The 26,093-nt window shown below is 38.0% G+C and overlaps 2 protein-coding genes across 8 annotated transcripts in view; both read right to left on the reverse strand.

Annotated features, from left to right (window-relative positions):
• The window catches only part of PSEN1 (presenilin 1), a 28,051-nt gene extending 21,672 nt beyond the window's left edge, over positions 1-6,379 (reverse strand). Inside the window, exons 1-3 of one of the 6 annotated variants that reach the window (XM_074584742.1) lie at positions 6,368-6,379; positions 2,898-3,041; positions 994-1,032 (exon numbers count right to left, since the gene is read on the reverse strand). In XM_074584742.1, the coding sequence (XP_074440843.1) occupies positions 994-1,032; positions 2,898-3,041; positions 6,368-6,379 (195 nt within the window). Of the gene's footprint in view, positions 1-993; positions 1,119-2,897; positions 3,042-3,880; positions 3,967-5,738; positions 5,907-6,367 lie in introns of those variants that run through there. The other 5 variants (XM_074584737.1, XM_074584740.1, XM_074584741.1 and 2 more) reach the window with 5 other exon arrangements.
• A 2,668-nt stretch (positions 6,380-9,047) lies between these two features.
• RBM25 (RNA binding motif protein 25) overlaps positions 9,048-26,093 on the reverse strand; it is a 33,730-nt gene continuing 16,684 nt past the window's right edge. Inside the window, exons 8-19 of one of the 2 annotated variants that reach the window (XM_074584735.1) lie at positions 24,116-24,169; positions 23,780-23,863; positions 19,857-20,137; positions 18,727-18,943; positions 18,312-18,401; positions 16,436-16,509; positions 15,570-15,720; positions 14,894-15,218; positions 13,606-13,880; positions 13,046-13,144; positions 11,687-11,734; positions 9,048-10,606 (exon numbers count right to left, since the gene is read on the reverse strand). In XM_074584735.1, the coding sequence (XP_074440836.1) occupies positions 10,514-10,606; positions 11,687-11,734; positions 13,046-13,144; positions 13,606-13,880; positions 14,894-15,218; positions 15,570-15,720; positions 16,436-16,509; positions 18,312-18,401; positions 18,727-18,943; positions 19,857-20,137; positions 23,780-23,863; positions 24,116-24,169 (1,791 nt within the window). In that variant the 3' untranslated portion in view covers positions 9,048-10,513. The remainder of the gene's footprint in view (positions 10,607-11,686; positions 11,735-13,045; positions 13,145-13,605; positions 13,881-14,893; positions 15,219-15,569; positions 15,721-16,435; positions 16,510-18,311; positions 18,402-18,726; positions 18,944-19,856; positions 20,138-23,779; positions 23,864-24,115; positions 24,170-26,093) is intronic. The other variant, XM_074584736.1, reaches the window with a different exon arrangement.

Here is a 26,093-nt window from a genome sequence, read left to right on the forward strand (position 1 = left end):
GCTTTATTTTCCAAAAAGGAAACTAAATATAAGGCAAAAAAAAAAATAAATCCAAAATTGTCTTAATTAAGCAATTAAAACTCGCAGGCAACAAGATTTTTAGAATTAAGGTTTTACTTTTATATTTGAATTTAGTATCATTAACTTAAAGTACGTTCTGAAAAAGATTTTGGGTTCAATATAACTTCTTACTAAATGAAAGATTCACTATAAATCACTTGGCATTTTGCATAAAGTCCTCACATACAATTACTGAAAGTCACCTAGAAATAGGAATATGGGAGAATGCAAATAAAGAGATTACGTTTAATTGTTCTGAAATGCTGGCTGCAACTGAACCTCTTTCTATACAGATTATGGCTCAAACGTAACATTTTTCACTCTGATAGTGAAAATACTCTCTATTTCTCTCAGTCTACAACAGGACAACAATAAGGTTACCTGTCTAAATAAACCGCCTAAGATGATCATAAATAACACTACATTGGAGATGATCAGAGCATTGGAACACTTGACAAGTAAAGCAGACCTAGTATTTAAGTTTCTGCACGCTTGCAGAATACGTTGCTTTTTCTCTACCCTAAAAGCAGATCCTGTATAAGGGAGCACCTACCCCTATCTTAGGCACAGAAATATAAAAAGTAAAATAAAAATCTACAGCATCGCAAAGCAAACACAAAAACAGCCAGAGGAAAAGCCTGATTAACTAGCACACAACTACAAAACTGCAAAATCAAACATAAAGAGAAAAAATTAGATCAATATATGACATTTTGTTCCCTCCACTAGTTAAAGACACAACAACAAAATGCCTTTACATATTAAAACACAGTGCATGAAAACCAGATCAGCATCAAAAGAGTTGTAAGAGTCATTCTCTGATTTGCGTTAAAACTAGAAAAAAGGTGTCCTTTCGGGCTACTGAAGTGTAGCAAAATGTGACATGCGCGTTCCCCACTTTTGTTAAAAGAACAAAGTGCACTCATATCCTACCTGATCAGTATTAAACAGAGCAGAGGACATGGACTCTTGCTGAAGTGGAAGCAAAGGAACAGACTCTTCACTTTCCTCAGACATAGTTAAAAGTGAAAATTCTGAAGCTAAAAAGTCAGTAACACCTGTTGTAACACCGTAAGCAAACGTGAGTTACGAACTACACGCTTTCAGGTGAATAAACAATATCAAAAGCAAATGATAGGGTTTTTGTCCCTATCAGGACAATAGTTAATAGCAAACCCAGAGCAATGCCCCTGAACCAAGAGATAAAGCACTAGCATATTTGATAAAAAGTTTTATTAAATATGTTTTATTTATTAAATGCAGATTTATATATCAGGAGCAGACCCCCTTGCCTGACAGTGGGCACAGACTTCATTAATTCTCACATACATCATTTATGTTTAGAGGTCATTATACAGTGAGAGATATCGAAGACTGGGCTGAACTCTTGGTGTGTTACTGGAAGAAGAGATGGCAAATTAGAGTACTTAGTGATTTCACATGCTGACTGTTAGCCACAGAAGCTAGATATACTTAAGCAGTATGTACGTACATACAAAAACAAAGAGGATGTGCGTAGGGGAGAAAAATTATTACAACCAAGTATTGAAACTACACCAGGAGTTACACTTAAACATGGAAAGAAAAAGCACAAGTAGTAGTTATTCATCAGTACAGTCTGTCAGTGAGAAGTAAATAGAACCATCCATCCCCAATTGCTGGGAAGGAGCATCGCCAAGTTATCTGTAAGGACGGTGAGCCCACACCTTATCATTGAGCTCTGCCTTTTTAATCTGGCAGAAGTGTTCAATAGAAGTTAATCTCTCACCTGTCCAAGATGAAAAGAAACCTTTTTCATTCTCTCTGAAGTAAAAGCACAAAGGATGCAGTAGGAAAGTGGAAACTTTCCACTGTTCTATTTTTATTAAGAGTTTCTATATCCAGTAATGTCTTAAGTCAGACTGACTTCCTAATTTAAAAATAAATTTTCAAATGCTTTATATTTTTACTGATATAGCCGGATGCTGATCTGAGATAAAGACAAAGATTTTTTTAAATTCTACTTAAAATGTTGGATCATATAGAAGAGTTCGAGCAGGGGTCACAATATTCTCTTGAATCACTGCCATAAACACGGCTACAAGTGGCCCAGCCTCACAAGAGCATTTCTGTGTCACAAGGAAACCAGATATTCCAGAGCTGTAGCAGGAACAAAGAACCGAGCATGACAAATCCAGGAGTCTGAGCACCACACCCAAGTAGATCATCTAAACTTAGTTTTACCAAAACACATGCAGTACAACAAGTACAGTTTTAGCAACAATTACGTGCTTCGGTCTTTCAAAGCAATCATATAAAACTTTATAGCTTGAGTTCCTCCTCCCCCCAAAACCTCAAGAACTCTGAGAGCACCTTGACAATCATTCACAAGTAAGACAGCGCTGCTCTTCCTGCATAGGAGTAGCCCTATTGCAACCCCTGTTGCAACAGCAACAACAAAACCGAGGCTTCAAGCTCTACCTAGACTAAAATTAACTCTGTGACTGAGAAAGCTGTGAATCAAGCAGACAGCAGCCACGCTAGATCAAGAGAGCTCACTAAAGGTCAGTGTTTGACGTGGGAGCATCCCACCCCATTTTTTTTATATTTCTTGAGGGCTTGGCCAATCCAACACCACTTTAAACTGGGAGAGGTCTTATCTGTATATAAAAATGAGTTCAGAACATCAGATATTTTACAGAGTATTTCTTTTGACACTGCTTATCACCACAACAGTCCAGATAGAGAAAACCACTCCCAACAAATAAATTTCTAGGGTTCTGAACTGTCCTTTCATCCACACTCATTATTCATCCTGATTTAAATGCTATGAGGTAATAAAACTGTTTGTTACATACAGTGTTGCTGAGGTGGTTATCAGGGAAGTTTTCTGTCAGCTGCCCATGCTGAAACTGGGGTAAATGCGCAGACAGTTCTGTCATTGGGGCTGTCCTCTGGAAATCGCTTATTTCTACACAAAACGGATCTTTCCTCTTGAGATGCTGAAAGGAAAAAGATGCGTAAAAAGCCTTTGTTCTTATATGACCAAGTTCTCCATCCCCTCCCAACCCCAATTTTGAGAGTTCACCCAGACCAAAGATAACTATTTTCTATCTACACCATAATACCGGACTGTACCATAATAGGGATTTTCCAGCATAAAAATAAGAGCGTCTAGGCGTTATCAAATTAGTTCATCAGCCACGGAAGTAAGCCAGCAACAAACTAATCATTCAAAACCATTCTCCATTCCTTCTTGTGCAATAAATAAGAAGTACTGCACGCTTGCTCAGAGCACAACTTGTATGTTTTCATCTCAGCAGAGATGAAGTTGTTCAGTTTTGGATTGCTGATAAGCTCAAGTGGAATCTTCAAGCAAGGACACCTGAGTTACACTTGATCACTAAAATCTGGATATGTTTTTAATACTGTAATGCCTTAAGAACAACCTAGAGCTACACAAAAGAGTATTTCAGCTGAGCCTCAAGAACTCATGTGCATTCATTTCCCCTAGTGGTATGTTTTATGTATCACCTAAACGTACATAAACATGCCATATGCTTGTAACAGCTTTATACATTCTTCCACAGAAAATAACATGCTAACATTTTCATATGCAAACATGAATAAACCATGTGCTCCATAACAAAGGAGGATAAACCAATATAGGGGAAAGAGGAAGAAGGGTGATGTAACTGCATAAGTTTCAGAAAAAACATAATTTTAAGAAACAATGAGTAGGCCTGGATACATTTTGGGTACACAAAACACAGGGAAGTGAATAAACCACCATGTGAAGGGTGGAGTGCCAGCCCTTACTTCCATCCCAAGTGGCTCCTACCTTATGCCAACTCCAGCACCCATCAGTCCTCTTTACAGTAGATTTTATTTACTAAAACGCAAGAAAAAAACATCCAGGAACAGAAAACAACAGTATTTTTTTTGCTGTTTTAGTATACACAACTAATGTATGGAGGTATCTGGAAAAACTCGTACAAGGGAGGACATCACAAAGCAAAGCCTCTTGCTTTTGGCAGCAGCAAGTCACAAGTGCTGCAAGTCAGCATCTTACTTGAAGAGGGAGTTAAGCCTATTTTCATACATACTAAAATGCAGAAGCTGTTTCTCTACTTACAAATAAATACATATCTTACAAGACTAGTGCACAGTACTTACTAACTTCAGTGGGGATGTAGCTTACACTAAAGAGCCATTAGGAAGCAACACAATTTAACAAGTCTAGTGGGAGCATGCAAACTGTTTCGGAAAAGACAGACAATGTAGTATTCACCAGAATGGCTCTCTTCCACATCTAATTTAAAATATAATGAAAAGTAAGACCAGATGAAAATAAATACGCATTACATTGCTTTTACTTTTAAAGCTTTTGCTCTAATTCTTTGGTTGGGCCACAGAATATAAACAATGTTGTTTTAAGGCTACTATTGGTAAAAATTGCCAGTGACAGGGCCACCACAGAGGAAAAAGTTGAGTATTTTTACCCAAACGAGGAGTATCAGAATAAGATAATAAGATTTTTCACATAGCAGTATGTCAAAATTCTAGTTAAATTACAGGAGGGGAAAAAAAAAAAAAAACAGCCCAAAACACCAACCCACCAAATCCTATTTAAAGACTGGTAAAGAAAATCACCACAAACTCACCAAACAAAACAAACAAAAAAAAAACAGCTAATGAGGAGCAGAGAGAAACTGAAGGCAGGGAGGAGTAACTGACAGAAGAGTTACACCAAAGCTTGAATGACACTGTCTAACAGGTTCTCAAAACTTGAAAACTCAAGAGCTCAGAAAATGGATTCAGGACATCTTCCCAAAGAACTTTATTTTCTATTTTAAAATAAATGAACACTCCCGAGTTTGAAACTTAACTACGAATGAACGAAATCTAGAACTGAACTGCACATAAACAGACACAAATTAAATTTTTACTTGCTTTACTTGAAAAGGGACTCACCAAAACATTCGTTTTCTAGTGAAGCTGTTAATGTTAAAATAGCCTGCCTAAAAGAGTTCTTGCTTCCTCTGGCTTTCCTTAGTGAGAACAACAGGGGTTACAACTGTAGCTTTCACACATCTACATTTAGCCTAGTAAGTAGAGCTAACGTACAAGTCAGCTTTGTGTTTTCTCAGCTTAGAAGAGAAAGAGAAGCGAATATCGACCAGCCACAGCAAACGCGGCGCAGCCCGGGCTTTCTCTCTCCAACACGCAACAAGCAGTAGCAGCAGCCGCCGCTTTCCTGGGGGACGACCAGAGGCCCGGCGGAGCTAGCCCTCAGCCCTGCCCCGGGCCGCAGCAGCCTCTCGAGCCGGCAGGGGGTCCCAGGCCTCCCAGAAAGGCCGCAGCGGTGGGGGCGAGGGTCGGGCCCCCACCCGACCCCACCAGCTCCCCGGGCCCGCCGCAGTCAAACCAGCCGCAGCCCCACTCGCGTCTACCCCGCCCACCCCAGCCCCGCTCGGGGGAGCGGCCGGGCTCCCCGGCCCGGCCCGCGGGCGTGTGGCGCAGGGCTGGCACAGACACCGGACCCGTCCGCCCCCAAGGCCGCCGCCCGGCCTGCGGGGCGCCCCCGGCCCGGCTCCAGGTGGCGCAGCGCGGCCGCTCCGTGCCCCACACGCTGCCCGGCCCGGCGGGCACCCGCGACCGGCGCTCGGCCCCCCATGCGCGGCCGCTGACAGACCGACCTGCCCGGCGTCCCCACCTCGGGCACCGCCACCGGCTGCTCGCCGCCCCGCAGCCCGGCCCCACTCCCTTCCGGCTCGCGCCCCGCCTTGCGCCGCGACCTCACTTCCGCTGCTGGCGGATGAGGAGTGGCCCCGCCAGCCTGAGGTAGCCGGCGGGGGTCAGGCCCAGCCTGCGGCCCGGCGGCCGTTCCGGGGGAAAAGGGAGGGATTTAGGCCGAATTTAAAATAAAATCGTTAGATATTCAAGAGCGACCGCCCTTTGAAACTTCAGCCAGGAGCTGCCGTACAAGGGAAAGGGTTTAACCCACTAAGGGACATACCAACAGAGGGGTATTAAGAGAAAAGATGCTTCCTGTTTTGAACTAAAGTCATATGTGTATATATATTCATATATATAGAAATATAAAAGAATATATAAATATAAAAAAATATACACACATCTAAAAATATATAAACCCCTGTTTTAAAATGGTCCCGCAAAAAGGCATTATGAAGATCACTCGAAGGGATCTTTGCATTTCAAAAACTTAATCTGAAGTCAATGTGGCATCTTTTCAAGAAGGTTCTAGTAGAGCCGTCACTCATTTGTGGAAGACAGACAGACAGGCAATTTCAAACTCAGAACTTACCTTGCCATCCATGATATACTTGAAGAGTAATCCACAATTCCTTTTTAAAAATGCATAACCTAATTGGGTTACTTACATATAGGAGATGCCATGATACATGCAATCATTCTAAATACAAAAAGAAGTAAAAATCAGCATTAATGTTGTATTTCGCTATTCAACTACACTACAGGAAGATCTACGGGAAAATGAAGTGGCACTGAAGTACTGCACATAGAAGTTCAGTTTTACATGAGCATTTTGACACAAATACCGAGGAGTTTTGGTAAGTTGTACGTATATGAAGTGCATTTGCAAGAAGCTGCTTTTCACCAAAACTGATGCCTAACCAAATAAAACTGTCATTTTAAGAAAAAAAAACCCCAAACACGGACATAGAGCTGTACCGGAGTACTATTTCCACTACTGGTATCAGTTTGATCTATGATAATACCTTACACTGCTCATGCTGCATGGCTGCGTACCAATTTGTAAGTCTGCATGGGCAACATCCTATGTTCCTACATAGGAAAACGTATAGAATATGAAAAAGCATGACCCTATTGTAATATAAAAGTCAACAGCTTCCAGTTTTAAGTGTATCCCCTTTCTAAAATACCACTCCTGCAAGTAGCTTGTAGCAACTCAGTAAAAGCATGAAAGGTCTAATGCTTCTCTCTCAGTAACGGGAAAGCATTACCAGTAAGAAATAGGAATTCCATAAGAAACTAAACTTACTGTTTGGGTCCTTCCCCCCGCCCAGATTTAGAGCCACAATAATCTAATTAGATGGTTATTTTTCATGCAGGCTCCTGTTTAAAGAAAAGGGAGGAAGGAAACGCCCAAAATTACAGAATCATAGAATCACTTGTGTCGGAAAAGAACTTTACGATAATCAAGTCCAACCACTTTATTAAATTAGAAAGACTAAATCAGTATGTGAACAGGGTAAATATTTTAAGAACAAAAAAACCCTCTCTTACCAAATTAATGGTAATATAAAAATATATAATTCTTGGTAATGGATCTTACTCATTCATGGTTTCCCATTTCTTTTCAGTGCACACTAATGAAAACAGTGATGCTTTATATTTTGTACTCGCATATTCCAAATAACACTGAATGGCAGTTACGCAGAATGATTACCAGGAAACTAAGGGCATGTGTTAGGTTAAGGCATAAAAGCCTCGATCCACAGTAAAGTCCAGATCAACAACTAGTATATCCACTTCTGTTGCATAAATATTGATATTTTTTTCCCCCTCTGTGCACTACATGTAACTTTTGAAGTACATTTCCACCGCAGAATGGACCATACTATGGCATGCTGCACTGAATACCCAGTGGCAACACACATACTTCGCTAATGGATCTCATTCTCTGTATACTCTTAATCTGTGCACCTACTAACATAACACACACAGTGTGTATTAAATGGCATATTCAGACAGTAAAATGTTGTAATGTTGGCCAAAAAGGCTTTTTCTACTCCAAATTTTCAAAGTTTATCTTGAAATAATTCTGTTACTGTGTGTTGAAAGAAAAACAAGTTAACAAGGGAAAGTTACTTTCTATATTAAGAACCCCTCAGCAGCACTAATTTGTGTTCTCCTCCCCCCACCCCCAGCATCAGACACAAAATACATTGTTATCACTGAGAAGTAGTAACACTAATTTGAGTAAGAGGTAAACACTAGAGTGACTTTATAAAACAACATTTTGCATTTTGAAAGAGGAAAATTTGCTGAAGTACTTGAATAAGCCAAGCCAGAAATGCTATAGCAAACATCCCTTCCCCCCTTCCACCACTGAAGAAAACCTCAACTTCCACAAAATTAACTTTCTTTTGTATGTCACAACTGCTTCTAAATATTTCTGTACCTGGATATTTAATACCCCAGCTTAAATTTTAGATATCTTCCTCATCCAGATGCCTTCATTCTCCTTAGGAAAGGAAGAGTACAAGCTTACATCCACTGCATAAATAATGTAATAGCTGAATATACAGCTTTAGTTTAGGGCAGAAGAAAATAAGCTGAAGTTTCACAAGTTGAGCTTTCACTGAAGAATCTCAACAGGGATGCTACGCAATCTGTCTGTTGCATAGTGGCATCACAATGCACATGTCCCATTTGCTTGTTTAACTACTAATAATGACAGCGAGAATGCCATATGAGCAGGACAAAAAGCACTCATGAAGTTCACTCTCCCTCTTCTCTGTATTTACTACAAACAGAGCAAGTTTTGAATTTATTTAGAATTTGGAGAATTTTTGGTAAATGCTGATGCAAAACTGTACGGGGAGAATGGGGAAGTATTTTTAGGGTAACATCAAGTTGCAGGAAAAAAAAAAAAAAGAGGAAGATTGCAGCATATAAGTATGTAAAACAAAACATCCTCACACAAATTCAAGCACAACATGGAATCATAGAATTGCCTAGGTTGGAAGGGACCTTTCAGAACATAAAAGTAACATCTGAGCATTACACTTCAGGTTAAAAAAAGAACATTTTGTGGTGTGTATTACAGGGATGAGGAAGAACATATTGTGATCACATCTGCATTTGCAGGCTTCTAGTCACCTGACAGAGCAGGAGGTAGTTTAAAAAACTCCACCCCTAATTTGTGAACACTTGTTGATTCAGAAAGCAGTGTTAAATATAATTGCATGCTGCACAAGACTCCAAAAGAATGTCAGCCCTTAAATCAAATATATACATTTTTAATATCTGAAATATTTACATGGTGGAACCTTTACACGATCCCGTTTGTTAAGAACAGTGTTTTCAAGTGTCCTCTCCAGATACAAAGAACTAGTAACTCAAGGTCACAGTTATGTTTTCTGAACAGGTCAACCTGTATCCTTCAGTTAAATACAATATAGAGATACTGGAACACCTTTACTTAATTTGTTTGCTGTTAAGAATTGTGTTTAAAAATTAAAAATGTTTTTGAGACAGTTTGCTCCCTGGAACACAGTCCTCCTGCAATCAAAACAGCTCATACCACATTCTCGATTTGTTGTCTTACCCAGGTATGAGATAAAAAATGCAGTTTACAGTACATCTCATCATTGATACCATATGAGGCTATTTATAAAAACCCATAGAAACAAGGCAGGAAAATATCACCCTCTTTTTGTGGACAACAGACTGCTTACAGTAGAAAACAAATCGGGGCTAGTTTTAACAGTATGGATAAAAACAAGACTTCGGCTTTGAAAACTTACAATACAGTTTTTGTCAACTGCTATGGTCAGTTACATCCAAACAGGTATTTTTTTCCTAAATACTAAAAAAAAAAATAATTTTAAAAAATAATTTCTTTTTAAAAAAATCCATCTGATTATTTTGGAGACGGAATAATAGGGAAGGGCTAAAATGAAACTGAGCAGAAGATATCCTACACTTAAAAAAAATATAATTAAATAGCACTTATTGAACTGAGGTCCTGTTCTTGTTTTAACTGAACAAAGAATAAAAAAATTCCTGCCATTTGCACTTTCTAGGAAAGCAGCAGAGCATCTGCGGGAGATTAAGTTCCCAGCTTCATTAACAATTCTAAATGGGCAACAAAGTACCAAGACTACTGCTGGTTCACATCAGAATGAAAAGTCTGAGGGAACTCCTTTTCCGGAGTCAGATGAGGGGACCAAATGAACACACAAGGCTGTTCTGTGAAAGCAGCTCAAGCCGCTTATTTTTACATTGTATTCTGAATATTCCTTAAAGAAAAAGAGGGAGAGTATGCAAAAAAAAAAAAGCCCTCATAAATCCGCAGTAAAATCATGTCTTCATATGTAACTGATATAGTTCCACATTAAGTGCAAATGTTTTGCAAAACAGGGGCATTTTTTTTTTCCTTAATATTTACAAGAATCAGAGTAACATAACAAAATTACCAGAGAGCGTGTACAGTAGCTGCAGCTTATAAAACATACCGGTAATTGTACCTTGTGAATTATAAAGAGAACCAATGCAGGATTCAGATAACTAACTGATAAGGTTAAAGGGGGCCTCAGAGCAGAGGACAAAAAAAATTCACATTTTTCTACATAAAAAAATACAGGTTTCAGGTCTCTGAGAACAGAGAAAATTCAAAGTCTTTGAATGATGGAGAAAAAAAAGCCCAAAATTGAAATGGAACCCTAGAAGCAAGGAGAGTGCTTTATTTCACTAGACCAATCTTCTTCGCTTCTGTCTCGTATATCAACAACCTCCACATTTTGACTATGAAAACTTCAGCTTCTTCATCTAGTACCTGTAGGAAATACACATTTTATAGATTATTTTTAGGTTAGGCGCTTCAATTATAAAGACTAATTGTAGACACATCAGAGCTGCAAAGTGGAGGTAGGGTCATCAAAGTTAAGCCTTTGAGTGAGGCACTGGATAAAACTTCAGTGAATTTGTCTGTCCTGCATTTATCACCTGACTTGAATAGGCGCTAATTATATACTTGTACAATGCAGCTGTTGAGCACTAAGAGATAAAAGTACCAGTATCCTAGTCTCCGAAAGTGGCTTGGGAAGAGGCAGAGAAATGGCACATTTGGGAAGAATCTAAGAACAGGGCATACACATGAGGTGTTTTCCCTTAATTCTGTCATAGCCTCTGCTCATTTTCAGCTTGGAACTTCCTTGGATATTTATTAAGTAATCCCTTGATGGATTTCTCTTGAGCTTAGTATCCAGGCTTTTCTTGAATCCATGCAAACTTTCAGCATGCACTACATATCTCAGGAAGTTCCCCAGGTCACCTACTAGTCACACCAAGAACAACCTACTAACTTCTGCTATGAATCTGGCTCCCACCAACCTTGCCTCCAAGTTTCCTTATTGGAAGGGAGCGAACAGTTTTTATTCACCTTTGAGTGTATGAAAACATGGTGAAATAGTAGCATTATTTCATAAAGTTTCTCTCTTACAACACCAGGAAAAAATCACTTTTTGCTCATTAATTAGGAACAGACCCACTAAACCACTAGTTATAAAAATCTAGCAACAAGACTGAGAGGGAATAAACGTTTATATTTCTGATACAGCTCTGTTATTATTGATTCTTACCTCTCTACTGTTAGGGACAGAATCTTTGTTCCACATTTCTGAATACCGAGAAATTCTGAACAGGCATCAGCAATTTCTACCTAGACACCGGTAACTGCAAAATCATTCCTGTGCTAGCTTGATCTGTTTAATAAAAACAGCTTTCGGATCTATGTTTTCTATGCATGTTCTACAAATGCCAAATATTTCTGTTATAGACTCCAACTATTTTGCACAATTGACTACTAACTTCAGTATAATGTAGAGGCTATATCAGTTACGTAAGTTCTGCTTACCATGGCAACATCATCCAGTATGCTCTGTGGTGAGCTGTGAGCCATAACCTGAAAGAAACAAATGTTTTTAGACTGAGAACTCTGAGTAAACCATAAAAACATCTTCAGACAAAAAGCTGTTACTTCTCAAGGATTCTGAATGCTTCACACATGCAAAAAGTACTTCCAGTTCGTTAGTTCCCAGTATCAGCCAGGGCAAAAGTTAGTATTAAACTGCATCAGATTCTATCATAGTGAGTGCTAGTTTATGGCTAGATACTGAGGAACAAGTTCCAGGAAGCTCCAGAGATTCATCAGGTCCTGTATTTGCTGGTTATTCTTGCATGTCCAATTATGCTCTCCTAATTTAAGGAATAAGCTCCCCTTTCTTCAACAGTGAATTCCTAATGGAAGACAAAGGCAAAATTCTCCCTGTATAATTCTCATAATTGAGTTTTCCATCTGCCTCAAGTATTCCAAATTACTTTTGTTCAAAACCAAGTTGTCTTTCAATACTAGAAAATGGTGGTATATACATATATATATACACATATATAATTTAATCTTGGTAAACATTCAATGTTTACTTTTCCCTTTCTACTTTTCACTTTTTACTAACCACCTGTGCCACAAAACTGTCACTTGCTTTGCCTCTCATACAGTAGACCTAAAAGATAAACCAAGACGAGCCATTATGAATGCGAGTACCACGAAAGCTGAAAGGAGTTTTTGAAATTCTGATTGGTGAAAAGCCACAGAGTTGTTGTGACAGATTTTAAAAGGCAAGTTACTAGAATTTAGTTTGTAATTTGATGGAAGAAGCTACGCAGAGTTTAGTTTAGTCACGCAACGGCTAAGAGGTATAGCAGAATGATTTCTAATGCTAACTCTAAAACCTTAGCATTTGCTTACTACTAAAGCAACAGCATCTAAAAAGCTTTATAAGAAGTTAATTGAGTTAATCCAAAAATGTACATAAAATCAAGCTACTGTTGCCCCAGAATAAATACAAATCCTATTTTTAAGTTAAAAATATTAATGGGCAATAATGCTAATTCTGAAATCTAATGGTAAAACTATCAGCTAAAACAGCTGCTCTTGTCAACTGCTCATTTCTTCAATCCAGTTCCATACGCTTATGTAACAGCTAACAGGGAGCATCAAGCACGTATATATTGTGCATAAGCATTAGAGGAGGTAACTTACAAAGCATTAGGGTATTTATTGATTCCAAGTACACCAGCTGTCTCTGCTGACCAACGTCACAGATGACAGAGAAGCTAAGAACAGACTGCCTTCAAATACAGATACTGCAGTCATTGCTGCAGCTTAAATAGGGAACAAACCCCAGATTTCACAAAGGAAGTGGAAGATATTAACCTTAGAACAAACAAAGTCAACTAGCGTGGCTTCTTCTTCACCAATATATTCTATTATTTTCTTGTTGATCCACGGTCTAATTCGACGTTCCATTAGAGTCTAGGGGAAAAAAAAAAAAAAACACCAAACACAAAACCCGTAAGTTCCATAAACTTTACTCTCGTGAAACAACACTGTCAGATAGGCAGCTAGAAGACCCAAACAACTATTTAGCAAAAGGTATGTTTTGCTGTCAATGAAATAACCCGTAGTGATTTGGCATCTGCAAGTATTTCTGACAGCCATTCAAACATGTTTTTACAGGACTTTTCCCCCCTGCCTTCCATGAAACTGCTAGACAATTTGTAGCAACAATTCAGGAGGACCAAGCAAAAATAAGCAGGCATACTTCAGAATAAGTATTACACATGGACAAGAAATAAAAGTACTCAAGTTTGATTCCATTTGGTGATGATGCTCCAATCCACTGGGGTCCCAGGAACAGTGTTTTTGTATTCAATTCCAAGATTTGTTTGGAAAAAAAAAATATGCTTTTTTTGTGAATGGTTAAAATAACTTACTGAATCCACAATAGACCAGTCAAGAGGATAAGCAAAGAGCTCTGGTTTTGCTGTTGGAATCTTCTCAATGAGACTTTTAATATGTTTGCGTTTTTCTTCTGTATTGACACTGCCTTTGATACTGCTTTTATCTTCATCTCCATAATCCAGGGGGACAAGTTTCCTTTTCCGAGGCACATCATCACTGTCTTCATCATCAAATTTATTGAAAACACTATCCACAGCGAGCTTCTTCCTTTTTACAGCATTGGGCTGATTAGGACTATTGCAGGCACCTACAATCCAAACATAGAATAACATGTTCATAAACCGCAATTGAAGCCAGTTTGCTCTTCACACATTTCTTGAGGAGTATCTCTTTGTATGTTATATAAATGTTTGTGAATGCCCAGCATCAGCATTTTAAACTCTCAAACCCTGTTATAAAAATGGCAGAAGAGGTAAAGATCCCAAACTGAGTTTGTTCAAGATTTTTGAAAAACAGGGTCTACTTTCTCTGCCCTGAAACCAATTAGCACCCTCACTGCGGGAGGATTATAGCATAAATTCAAACCTTAGCACAGGCAGAGCACAGAAGTGAAAGGCTGCAATGAATCTAGCTGTAGGAAAAGCATTAATCAGTTAGCCTAATACCATACAGTCTCTGTTCATTCAAGATCTAACACTGTGTGAGCTCAAACTGCAGCCCCAGTATAATTTAATGGAATTAGTAAGTGATACATGCACAAACCTTCTGGAATACAATTATCCTTAGTTCTGCTGCTCAGAACAATTTATTTTTTTTTTTTAAAACATCAGTAAATTGCTAAAGTATTAAGGAACTCTACACTCATGTTCCATTTGCAATTGTCATCAATTCACTGTGCTACTCTAAGAGGAAGAAAAAAATAGATCTAATTTTCAGTTTTCTTCTTTTAAAAGGGTCTTTGCCAAGAAACATAAGCATCTAGGGCTTAGATCTAACATATGCTTACATCAATGAAAAACAGCAATGAGTTTTAATAGAGTTAGAGATTTATTTAGTTGAAAAAGCATATGGAAATAACTAACCCCACCTCAGAGCATTCCTAAAAAAATTAAGCCAAAACTTCCCTCCCTTTTCCCTCTCCAGATTTTGGAAGAAGAGAGATCTATAAAAGGTATCTTCTGGACAGAAGAAATCAAGTACAGCATCCAAATAACAAGGACGTGATATAAGTATGTCAAAACATACAATATATTTGGAAAACTGACATTTTTTTCATTCTGATCCCATATGGAACATTAAAATAAAATAATGTAAACTTGCCCAATTTGAGGCTAAGTCCTATTTTGGGCCGATGCTCCTCTGGCTGCTGTTGATCAGGTGAGTTTTCATGAGGGATAATAATGCCACAGGGAGATTCATCACCAGGTGTGTTAGGGGTTGCATTTCCACTAGCAGAAGAAACAGATGGGGCAGAACTGATGGGTCGTAAAGTTGGTTTAAGGCAGGGCTTTTGTTCAGGCTCCTCCTCTTCTTCCTCCGGCTCTTCTCTTTTTTCCTCTTTTTCTGCCTTTTCTTCCTCTTCCTCCTCAGACTCTGGCTCTTGTTTTATTTGTGGCTGCCTACGCCTCTCAGCCTCCTGCTCCATCTACAATGAAAAAAGACAATTAGCAAAAAAAGCAGCTTTCTCAAAAACAGCACCGTTTGAAGAGAATCTAAAGATCCTCTGTTTCCTAAAGAAGTCTCTGTTAGTCAAGAGCAAATACATGCAACTAACTGCCATTATGATCAGAAATACTGGTTAATCCAAATACTCCATCCAAACATAGATCTGGAAAGTTATTTTTTGTTTCCAGTGTTCTTACTACTCATCTGGACTCCTTTTTAAGAAAAAGTGAACAGAGCAAACATTAACTATCAGATCTCTTACGCAATTTTGCTCAATACCACCAAAATACCAAGGGTTCTTTTTCCTCCTGTCAGACCAACAGCTACTTACCCTCTGGAGTTCTGCATCTGGATCTGGGTGTCCTTCTGCAAGGAGGCGCTGCCTAATTTCTTCTAATTCTTCCTTTTCCCTTTTCCTATCCCGTTCATCTGCTTCCATCTCTTTCTCCCTGTCTCGTAGTCTCTTCTGAAGAGCACTACCCCTACAAAAGATACAGATTTTGTACTTCAAAGAACATTCCAATGCGAACCTTGTACCACAGTACAAGAAATACATGATACAGATGTATGTTTCACTAAGTGAAAATAAAATTCGTAAGAGCATCTGGTGTCCTTTATTTTTGTAACAGAAGAATCTAAGATACCAGTTCCCTACGTTACTATACAGAATTTACCTCATCACATTAAACAGATGTAGAGAATGTGACTGCTGATCTTAAAAAAAAGAAGCAAGTTATTTTATAGGTTTTTACTTGACAAGAACCAGTTCTGCTAAATCAGTTTGATGTAAATTTTAGTGAGTCCCATGCTGAAGGATCTTCCCCATCCTTTACAGAGTTAACAAGCTGCTTCTTCGTACAATTTACAGCTTCCTTGAAGTGAATTTTTTTTAGAGGCACGCTTGATCCCTTCTCTCTGTCCCCATCACATTATTTCGGCATTACACTGACTTCCGCTTGGCCTCACACACAAGTTAAATGATAGGAAGAAGCTACTCCCAAGCATTAACAAATAGAAGTAAGGAGTTTCCCTTTTCCCTCTGGAGCTTATCAAACGAAACTGAAATAATTTAGATGATCACATGACCCTTACATCACCACATAATCACTCAACTATAAACTCCGTAAGTCTCTGACAACAAACGCCACAACTCTGCTAAAACTAACAATGAAGATTTTATTGTTAGGAAAGACATACCTGTAGTATTTTGGATCATCTCTGTCATCATCGTAATCTTCTAAGAATTCTTTTAACCGTTTGGCTTCTTTTGCCTGCAAGAAATTGAAACAGAAGTAATATTATAAAAGGATTTCTGGTTTTCTTTCCAAGAGTTTAAAATTTACTAGTATTACTAGTAAGTTAATTTAACATCTGCTATGCTTCAAACTAAAAAAATACAGTTTTCCAGATAGAAAATGGAAAGGTTTTGGAATTGCATCATCTTCCAGGGATCTGTCAACTTGCTATCATATATTCAATAGCAGATAGTACAACCATTAGGTCCACTGGGATCACATCTCTGATTTGCAGATTACTGTTCTGTTATTAGCATTTCAAAGGGTTTTTAAGTATATATTCCCCCTGTTTTTTTGTTTGTTTTGTTTTTTTGGGGGGGGAGGAGGGGGCGTTTTTTGGTTGGTTGGTTTTTTTTGTTTTTTTTTTTTTTTTTTTTACTTCACAGAACAAGAGAATCAAAGTTCCTCTTCAAATCCGTAAATCTGGTATTGGGTATTTTAACAGGGCAGCTTAAATGTATTTTATTAGTACTGTTTTGTTTCAAGAACTGTGCTTTTTAAAAACAATTTAGTTATGCACAGAAACAAATCTAATGGATACCTCTAGGACAAGCACTCTCCTGCTGTGTTACTATTTCAGACCACGTGGCACTGTATTAATGCACAGGCCTAAAACTGAAGGGGGCAAGGGGGACAAAGAGGAGATTTATTTTTTTTTCCCATTTTAGTTTTTCATTTTATCAGAGGGGAAAAAGATAAAGCAGTTCTTTAAGGAGAATATAAATTAGGACATACTAACCTGTATTCGAGCAATATCTTTAAACCAATAGAGTAAGATATTTCTATGCTAATTACTTCGAGAAACAAATTATGATTATGGTTGCAAATCCAGCACAAAATGTAACACTACTCTCTACAACTGCCACCCATAGATAGCATCCAGGAGGATCATGAATAAAAAAATATCCTTGAGTCATTCTCAAACATTTTTTTCCCCTCTCAAGCATTTAGGGGGAAAAATTAGATTCCACATAAAACTATGTGGAATCTGATTTTCTATTTTTTTTTTTCTAATTTCTAATTTCATTTCTAATTTTCTATTATTTTTTTTTCTATCCTGTGTCTCTTCATGTATTTTGCTTTGAAGCAATTCCCAATCCATTTCCTACTTAGAACTCTCTCCTATCTTCTCTCCTATCTTCTCTCCTACTCTGAGAGAATTATGAAGTGAAATAATACCACCATAATTCAAAATAACTTCTTTATGCTTTAGCACAAAACTATGAGATTACAGAAATATCTATCTTCCAAAGGTGTCTTTTTGGACAAAATTTCTGAGTGTTACAGTGATAACTGATAATTTCACAACTAATGAACTAAAGATAGCAATTTACAGAGTGCTTATTGTAGAATTTTATATTATATACTATGGAAAATTCAGGCACATGAGCAGGTTGGAAGTAAAGAGACTGGTCTAGTTCCACCTGCATGACATAGAACACACAGTAGGTTTTGCAACAAATCTGACACAAATACAGGTTACAGATGTAACAGTGCATGACGATCAAACCACAGAATTTTGCCACTGTCTACTTCTCATTCTTTTGCCTTCACAAGACCAAGGCACTAGGCAGTTTTCCAGAATCTCTATAGTACTCCCACTTACTAGACATCTGCTGTTTCAGGTCCATCAACTTTTTTTTTTTGTATAAAACCATACATGGTGTTTATACAAAATGAGAGCTCTATTAACCACAAAGAAAGCAGTAGAATGTTCTGTTCTAAATGGGACACAAAGAACAATGGGGAAAAATTATAAGTAAAACTGTAAGCCTTACCATTTCCCTTCTTCTTTCTTCTTCCCTTTCAGCCTCTTTTTCATATTCTCGACTTTTCTTCCGTTCTCTGATTTCCCAGTTTTTAAGACGCTACAGAAGAAAAAACACACACTCCAATCTCAAGCATGTTAAGAATAGTGGTACTACTTTGAAGTTAGTTTGGATTATTGTTTAAAACCAACTGCATGAAAATTAAGCAAATTATTTATTTATAATTTAAAATGCCAGAATAAGAAGTCTAAGGTTGTTCTGACACTGACTTACATATTCTGCCCCAATATTTGTAGTCAAAGGATTAAAAACGTATTTAGGAAAAGAAGAGGGAGAAGGAATGATGTATTTTATAGAAGACGACTTATTATTAACCCTCAGAAACAATTTTGTTCCTTAAGGAATCTTAAAAGTCCCAACTTACCTCTTGATATGCTGCTTCTTTTTCCCGCAGTTTCCTCTCTAGTTTTCGGCGTTCATATGCATCTTCTTCATCTTCTTCTCGGTCCCTCTTCTTATCCTTCTCCCGTTCTCGTTCCCGCTCACGTTCTCTTTCCCGTTCCCTCTCTCGTTCTCTTTCCCTCTCTCGTTCTCGTTCTCTTTCCCGTTCTCGTTCTCTTTCCCTGTCTCTGCTTTTTTCTCTGAAGGAAGGAAAAATTCCGAAGTTAAGTACAAAGCCTTCCTCCCTACTCAAATGATTTAACTTCAAATGCATAGTGCACTATTTATAGCATCTTGCAAGTTATTCTTCTGCAACTGTACAAGATGATTAGCTGATATAGCAATGGGCATAAATCTATAATTCTAATACATTCAAAACCCCATCTATCTAAAATTAGCCATTTGAGTACTAACCATTACATAGTGATATCTACAGAAACTAAGAATTGCCATGTGCTCATGCTTATCAGACTGCGTTAGCAGTTCTTCATAAATATGTGACAGCTAAAAACCCCACAAATAAAGAGTATGCCTAAGAAATCCTTCACCTTTCCATGGCTTACAGACAACTTGAATCCTAATGACAAAGAGATTTAAAGTGAAAAAGCTATTTTTCCTATCATGAAGAGGGAAAAAGCAGCATCTAGAGCCTGACATGATTATTTACAGTTTAAGACTGAAAGAGAAATCCCCTTGCATTTATTAAAACTAAAACCAAATAAAACCCATAAACAAAAAACCATGCATACCAAAGGAAAAGGTAAAACCCACTTAAGCTACAAGATACTGCAGACGTAAGAGAACATCAAGTAGGAATAAAGCTATCCATGAAAAAAGAAGCGAAGTTTGAGATAAAATCAGTAAGTTTAAGTCACGGTTGGGTGATTGCTTACTGCATATTGCAGTCCTTATATTGCTGTCCTGTGGAGGGAATCAAGTATTTTTCCAATTTCTCTAAATACAATATTTTCTAAAATTCTGATTTCCTGTTTTTATTCATGATCTTCCAAAAGGACCATTCTCTTTTGAATGGCAGCTGATCTGCTGAACTACGTGCACTTAGTAAACAGCACTAGGAAAAAGTGTAATAAATAGCAACTCCAGCGCATTTACCTTGATCTGCTCCGATCCTTGTTGCGATCTGAACTCCTTTCACGATCTCTATCACGATCTCGGTCTCGTTCGCGGTCTCTGTCTCGGTCCTTAGTTCGGTCACGATCCCTATCTCGCTCTCGTTCACGCTCCCGTTCCTTCTCCTTCTCTCGTTCACGCTCCCTCTCTCTTTCACGCTCCCTCCTTTCTCGTTCACGTTCCCGTTCCCTTTCTCTTTCTCTGCGTTCTTTTTCAATTTCCTGTCTTTCTTTCTCCTTTTTGCCTTTTTCCTCCTCCAGTTTCTAAAAACCAACAAGAGAACTTTCATAGTTAATTTTGTACTTATAAGAACTGGATATTCCCGGCGCAACACACAAGGCTGGTAATGGAAATACCAAAACCGCCACTGATTTTAAAATATTAAATAGGGTTTGGTGGGTATTTTTTGGACTCATAAGTATGAAATCAAAATGCAGCAATCACAAGACTAAGTTTCGTGCAAAAGCATAGATCTACACAGACCAGCAATCTCCAACCTTAGCAGAGTAGGGCTGGCCTTATATTGTAAAGATGACTAAACTGCACAAACACAGTGCACTGCCAGTCATGATTCAGGTGGGCCACAAATTCCATTGGCCCTATAAGCCACTTGGGTACAAGCAAAGTGAACTTCTAGCTGATAAAATTAATTCTGTCCAACTAGGAAAATATATTTCAGTGAAATGCTTACTGGGATAGCGAGTTGTTTCCCAAAAAGTCTTGGTAGACCAAAACCGTCCTACATGAAAACTTGGGTAAAGAAATTTATCCACTTACACATGGTGCATGTGGTTAAACAGTGAAGAGAGCTGCAACCTTTCCCCTTTTCCCTCCCTAAAAAAGTTCTAACAGTTCATTGGTAAGAACTGGACTCTGCAGAATGGAATCCTTAACTTCCACCACTGCAAGATGGAGAGAGTTAAAAAAAAAAGGTTGGAAATAGCTCTTGTGAAACACAGAAGCTAAAGGGTTACCTGCTACAGTTTTACTAAAAATTGTACAAAACTGCCACTTTTTTTTCAATTAGAAACAGTTCCTATGACCAGAACTCCTATAAGACAATAGAAAATACATCAACAGAATGATAGATAAATCCATCCTTGGAAGCAATTGTTATGTGTTAACTTACAGATGCTGTGCTAGGACATGGACCGCCAACACTGGATTAACCTTGCCTATAAGCTATGTTTCTGGGAGGAAGAGCAAGTACACGGTTCACAAATATACCAAATAACAACCAAATATACCAAATTTCAACCTGATGGATGCCAGAATACCACTTTTTTGAACAAATATTGAGCAGAATAAACAGGTTTATCCCCTTTGGCTCCACGTTTACCATCACTGAAATGAAATTAAAAACTGGAACAATGAAACAGCATTTTCTCTGTTTGTTTGGTTTTTTTCTTTTTTTCTTTTCTTTTAAACAAAGCATTTAAGACAACTTTAAAAAGCAATCTTACCTGATAAGTGTTCTTCTGCCACAGGCACAGGGACCAAAGAACCGACAAAGGATTACAGAAATAAAGCTAATTCACTAGTGATTAATGTATCCAGTGAAACTACGCTGCATTGATAGCACAATACAGGCAAACCAATGTTGGATACATTGAAATCACAAAAGGAAAAAGGGACTAAAAATGGTAGGAATTGGTAGAAAACTGGTATGAAAAAACAAAACTTAGATTCTACAATACACACTGGGCTGAAAACCAATTTCTAAAGGACTGTATTTTACAGGGGCTTTACAGTGTTAAACCTCAGTACGGTCAGATGTTAAAGTAGGTTGTCAACTTTTAAAAATCCAACTTACCTCAAATTTCAACTACTTTTAAAGAAAAGTTTACATACTGAAGTGGTTGATACTTACAGGTTATCTTAGATGTTCCAATAGAAATTTCTTTGGTTGAACTCCTGCTTTTTTGCCACTCTCAAAAACTTTGTTCGTAGTGAGAAAATGATTTCTCAAGAGAGTGGGTTTCTTTTTTTTTTTTTTTTAAAATATATTCATACATGTGTAAATACACACACATAAGTCTTGGTGTATTAAAATCCATTTTGTAGGTCCGCATTCTTAAAAACCAATTGAAAAAAATAAATTGGTCTATTTTGTAATCAAAATCTGACCTCATCAAGTTCTATCAGCCTAAGTAAGAGGATCTGAAAGGGTAATGGGATGGAAACGGTATCAGATATATTGAAGTAATGAACAGAAATGAACAGGTAGAAGAATTATAAATCTTACCTTGAGCTCTCTTCAGACTCGTCCGTGCTGTAAATGGACGCCCCCTGCAATGCTGATACCCTCACAGTCTGTGGTTATTTTTTTTATAAACTCATACCAAAAACATGCAAAGGTTCACTGTGCTCACTAGCCAGTTGCTAAAGATTCAACAGCCCCTTTTAATCATATCCAATATGCACAATGACTACTTTCAGTTGATTTTTAACGTTAAGAAACCCAAAACAGCCCCCCCAATAATACAGATTAAAGGCAGATAAAATGCCCAACAGCTTCTGAAATAACGAAGCATGTTTTTTGTTTGTTTGTTTTGTTGTTGGTTTTGGTTTGTGTTTTTTGTTGTTGTTTTTTGTTTGTTTGTTTAACAACTTATAACTTGTTTGCATCTTAGTACCAGTGACGACTCGGGGCTTGGAATTGAACACAATTCTACTGAAGTTTCACCACTGACCGGTTTCACATTCAATTGCTCAGCTTCTCCAGATGATTTCTTCTAGAATTTTTCCCCAGGTTTTTATCTCCAACAACTTCCGTCAAGAGAAAAACTGAATACGTGTACATACAACAAAGTGTAGTCACTTGTGTTTACATTGATACAATTGTGTGAAAACATGGTACCATCCCCAGTGACTGAATGTGGTAAAGCTGAATAACACGGGCATACTTCACCTTGCTGTACCTTCAACATTTTCTTTAACATTGGTTTGGAGGTATTTTGAAATAAAAGCGTGTGCTCAAAAGAGGAGCTTGCTGATACTTCCCCAGGCCAAGGACCATTCCAGTCTTGTTGGGGAAAAAATAATACCAACTTTAAGCTAAACATTAAAATAAGAACATTACATGCATAGTTGTGCTTTACTATCCACAAGTATCATTTTCCAAAGCAGAAACATTCACAGATGCACTAGCATTAATGGAAACTTCTGTAAGTGGGAACCCTGAGGTGGGACTTGATGTGCACAAACATTTCCAAGCCAGTTACCCCTTTGCATATTTTTCTGAGGGGGCATCCATAAGTATAATAAAAAACAGAAGCTCATACTTACATCCTATTCCATGTTACTTTCCAAGCTGTGAGTTTCATCTTGCATTAGTCACCATATGATCTCTATCATAATGGTGGGGGTCAATGAATAGATTAGCTTTATGGGAATTTACAGTTCTTCCATGCATCTAAAGTTTGGTAAGTCTGGTAACCACTGACCTAGTTTTAATCTTCCCCCACTCTTAACTTAGAACTATTAAAATAAAAGACTTAAATTTAATTCAAGTTTCAACTCTTCATAATATCTTGGATTATGTTACAAATCTACCTACAGAAACACACTCAAGTGTATGTCTTATACACTTTAGCCCCGTTTAGCCTTTAGTTATAAATATCTTGACTTAATGTTTGTGTAGAAACTTAAGTTGCCTTTATTCATGTTAAAGTGAGAAGACTGCAAAATACTCAGTAGCAATCAAAGTCTTAGCACAAAGACGTCAAGGGCCACTTTAACGTGGTAGTTGTCTTTTTTTGACTTGTAAAGAACTATATGTATATTAAACCTAATATAAACATCATTTTAAGTGATATTGCAATGTAATGCTAAATTTTATAATAGTGGTTTTTTGGATTTCGAAAAAGCCTAATTTGTATGAAGTGCAAAAACAAGAATACTACCTTGTGTGTGTCTCTGAATTTACTGATCTCTCTTGATATCAGGTCTCTTTTGTCTTCCTCCATTTCTATAGCATTTATATCCTCCTAAAAAACAAGGGGGACAGGAGGAAAAGCATTAAGAGCCATCTGTACAGACATAAGAGAACAAGAGAAAAGCCGAAGGTTAGAAGTTTTCAACCAGTCTTGCAAGAGATAAATAAAGTCCTTCTGCAGTACCAAACCTGACAGTCTGATGTTAATGAGTGAAAAAAAAAAAAAAATCAGATGGACAAGAGTCACAAATCTGGCAACTAGCAGTAAACATAGTCATTGTCAAAGCCTACAATGTAAACGAACCTTGGTGATGAGTGGATAAGGTATCAGTGGGGCCACTGGAAATCTGCGGAAAATCTGCGGAAAAATCCACGGAGATTTTTTTTTTTAAAAATAGATTGCACACTACTCTGAAAAACAATGTTTTGTATGTTTGTACTATAAAGCAATATTGTATTGCTGTGATCTCATTTCTTTGATTCAACAAAGTTACAGAAGAACCTCGCTAATTCTCCCTTCTCTGAACTACTTAAAATACATAGTGAGGTCTCATATTAGTAAGACTTCACTGAATTACAAGTATACTACAGGATATTAATACACTATGGTAGCATCATAAACAAGACTAAGCTACACTTGCCAATATAAATGATCAGTATATTTGCGGTGGGTATGTCTTGATTTTATTTACTCGCTAATTCGCAAAATTTGGTAGATTGCACCTACTAACTAAAAGTTAGTGCGAATTAGCGAGGTTCCCCCATGCTTGAAATTGAAAACCAGATTCCACTCACTCTCAGTTCCCCGCACACATTTTCAATTCCCCCACATCAGTCATGCCTTCATCCAGAAGAACTAACAACAGACTCCGCTGCTAACACCAGCAGGAGTTTTCTTCACACCAAGCCCTTCAGGGGACAACAGCCCCAAAGCTGGCAAGTTTCCCCGCCACCTCCCCCCATATATCTGCATCCATCTTCCCTTTCCCCCCACCCTCCACAGTCCTTCTCTCCCCTCTCCTTTAAGGACAAAATAGCAACGAGCTAGGACCATCTCTTCACTCCCACCTCTATCCACACAGGCCAAAGATGGCAACTTCCAAGTTTCTTTTCCTCCTTCCCAGTATGGGAGGGATGATAGGGTGTAATTTCACCCCGCAAGTGCTATGTATTTAAAAAGAACTTATTTGTCTACTTGACTAGCTCAGATTGGTCAAATTCTACATCATACAGAGCTAGCAGAACATCCCTCTGTTCCAGGGACATACTCAGCACCCAGCTCTTCCATGACTAAAATGGTCTCTTACAATGTTTAACTACCTGGCATTATTCATGGCCATATATATATATATATGTATATATGTACCCACAGGACAATACACATTGTACAATGCTTGTAACAAAAAAAATACAGCTGATAGCATTAGACAGTGACTCATTTGTAAATTCTCATCCAAGAAAGCATCTTCTCCCAAAGGGAGGGAGAGGAAAGAAAAACAAAGTCTCAGCTCAGCACTCTTATACCTCAGGTCAGCCATGTCTAACAATGTTGTGGGGAAGATATACTCGCTCCCTGAGGGAGATGCTTCTTGCACCATACTTAAACCCCATAAGCACTGTTGCCTTGGAATAGGTACTTTGCAGAAGACATAAGTGGGTAAAAATCTTGGTCAAACAATTTTCCAATCTCTTTCATATTAGGTGCAGAAGAGTAGGTGTGAAAGCCCGCTTTCCCATGGTTAGAAACTTGGCTGGAAAAGCTAAGTCTGAGTTTGCTCATTCTTATTCCCTCTTCTCCAGTTTGTTTTATTCCATAAAAAGGTCATCCATAGAAGCAGGTCTAAACCAGAACATTCATTCCTGCTTAACAGGGTTTTTTTGCATTACACAATATATGAAAACCAGCTGATCAAATCCAGCCAAATTGACACATGCGTGTAAAAGTGATTTTGTAAGGCAGGACGATTACAATATGCCTTTCATCCCTGAAGGATCCTTCCAAGGTTTGTGAGGTATACACATAAACAACTAATGAAGCGCTTCCACATCTGGAGAGACAGCTGCAACCAGTTGGATCAAGGCACGCTACAAGAATGCATACTATAAGCAGAGAGAAGAAGAATTTTGTCAAAAACTACCAGAGCAAATTCCTGCCATTACAAAAGCGCCCTGGCATCTTTCAGTGGAAGTAAGATGGTATGTAGGAACTCTTTACAGTTGTTTTTTAAGTTCTCATCTGAAAAAACCTACATGCACATACAGATTAAACTGCACTAAATTCA

This window comes from Larus michahellis, chromosome 4 (assembly GCF_964199755.1).
Source record: "Larus michahellis chromosome 4, bLarMic1.1, whole genome shotgun sequence".
Taxonomy (NCBI): domain Eukaryota; kingdom Metazoa; phylum Chordata; class Aves; order Charadriiformes; family Laridae; genus Larus; species Larus michahellis.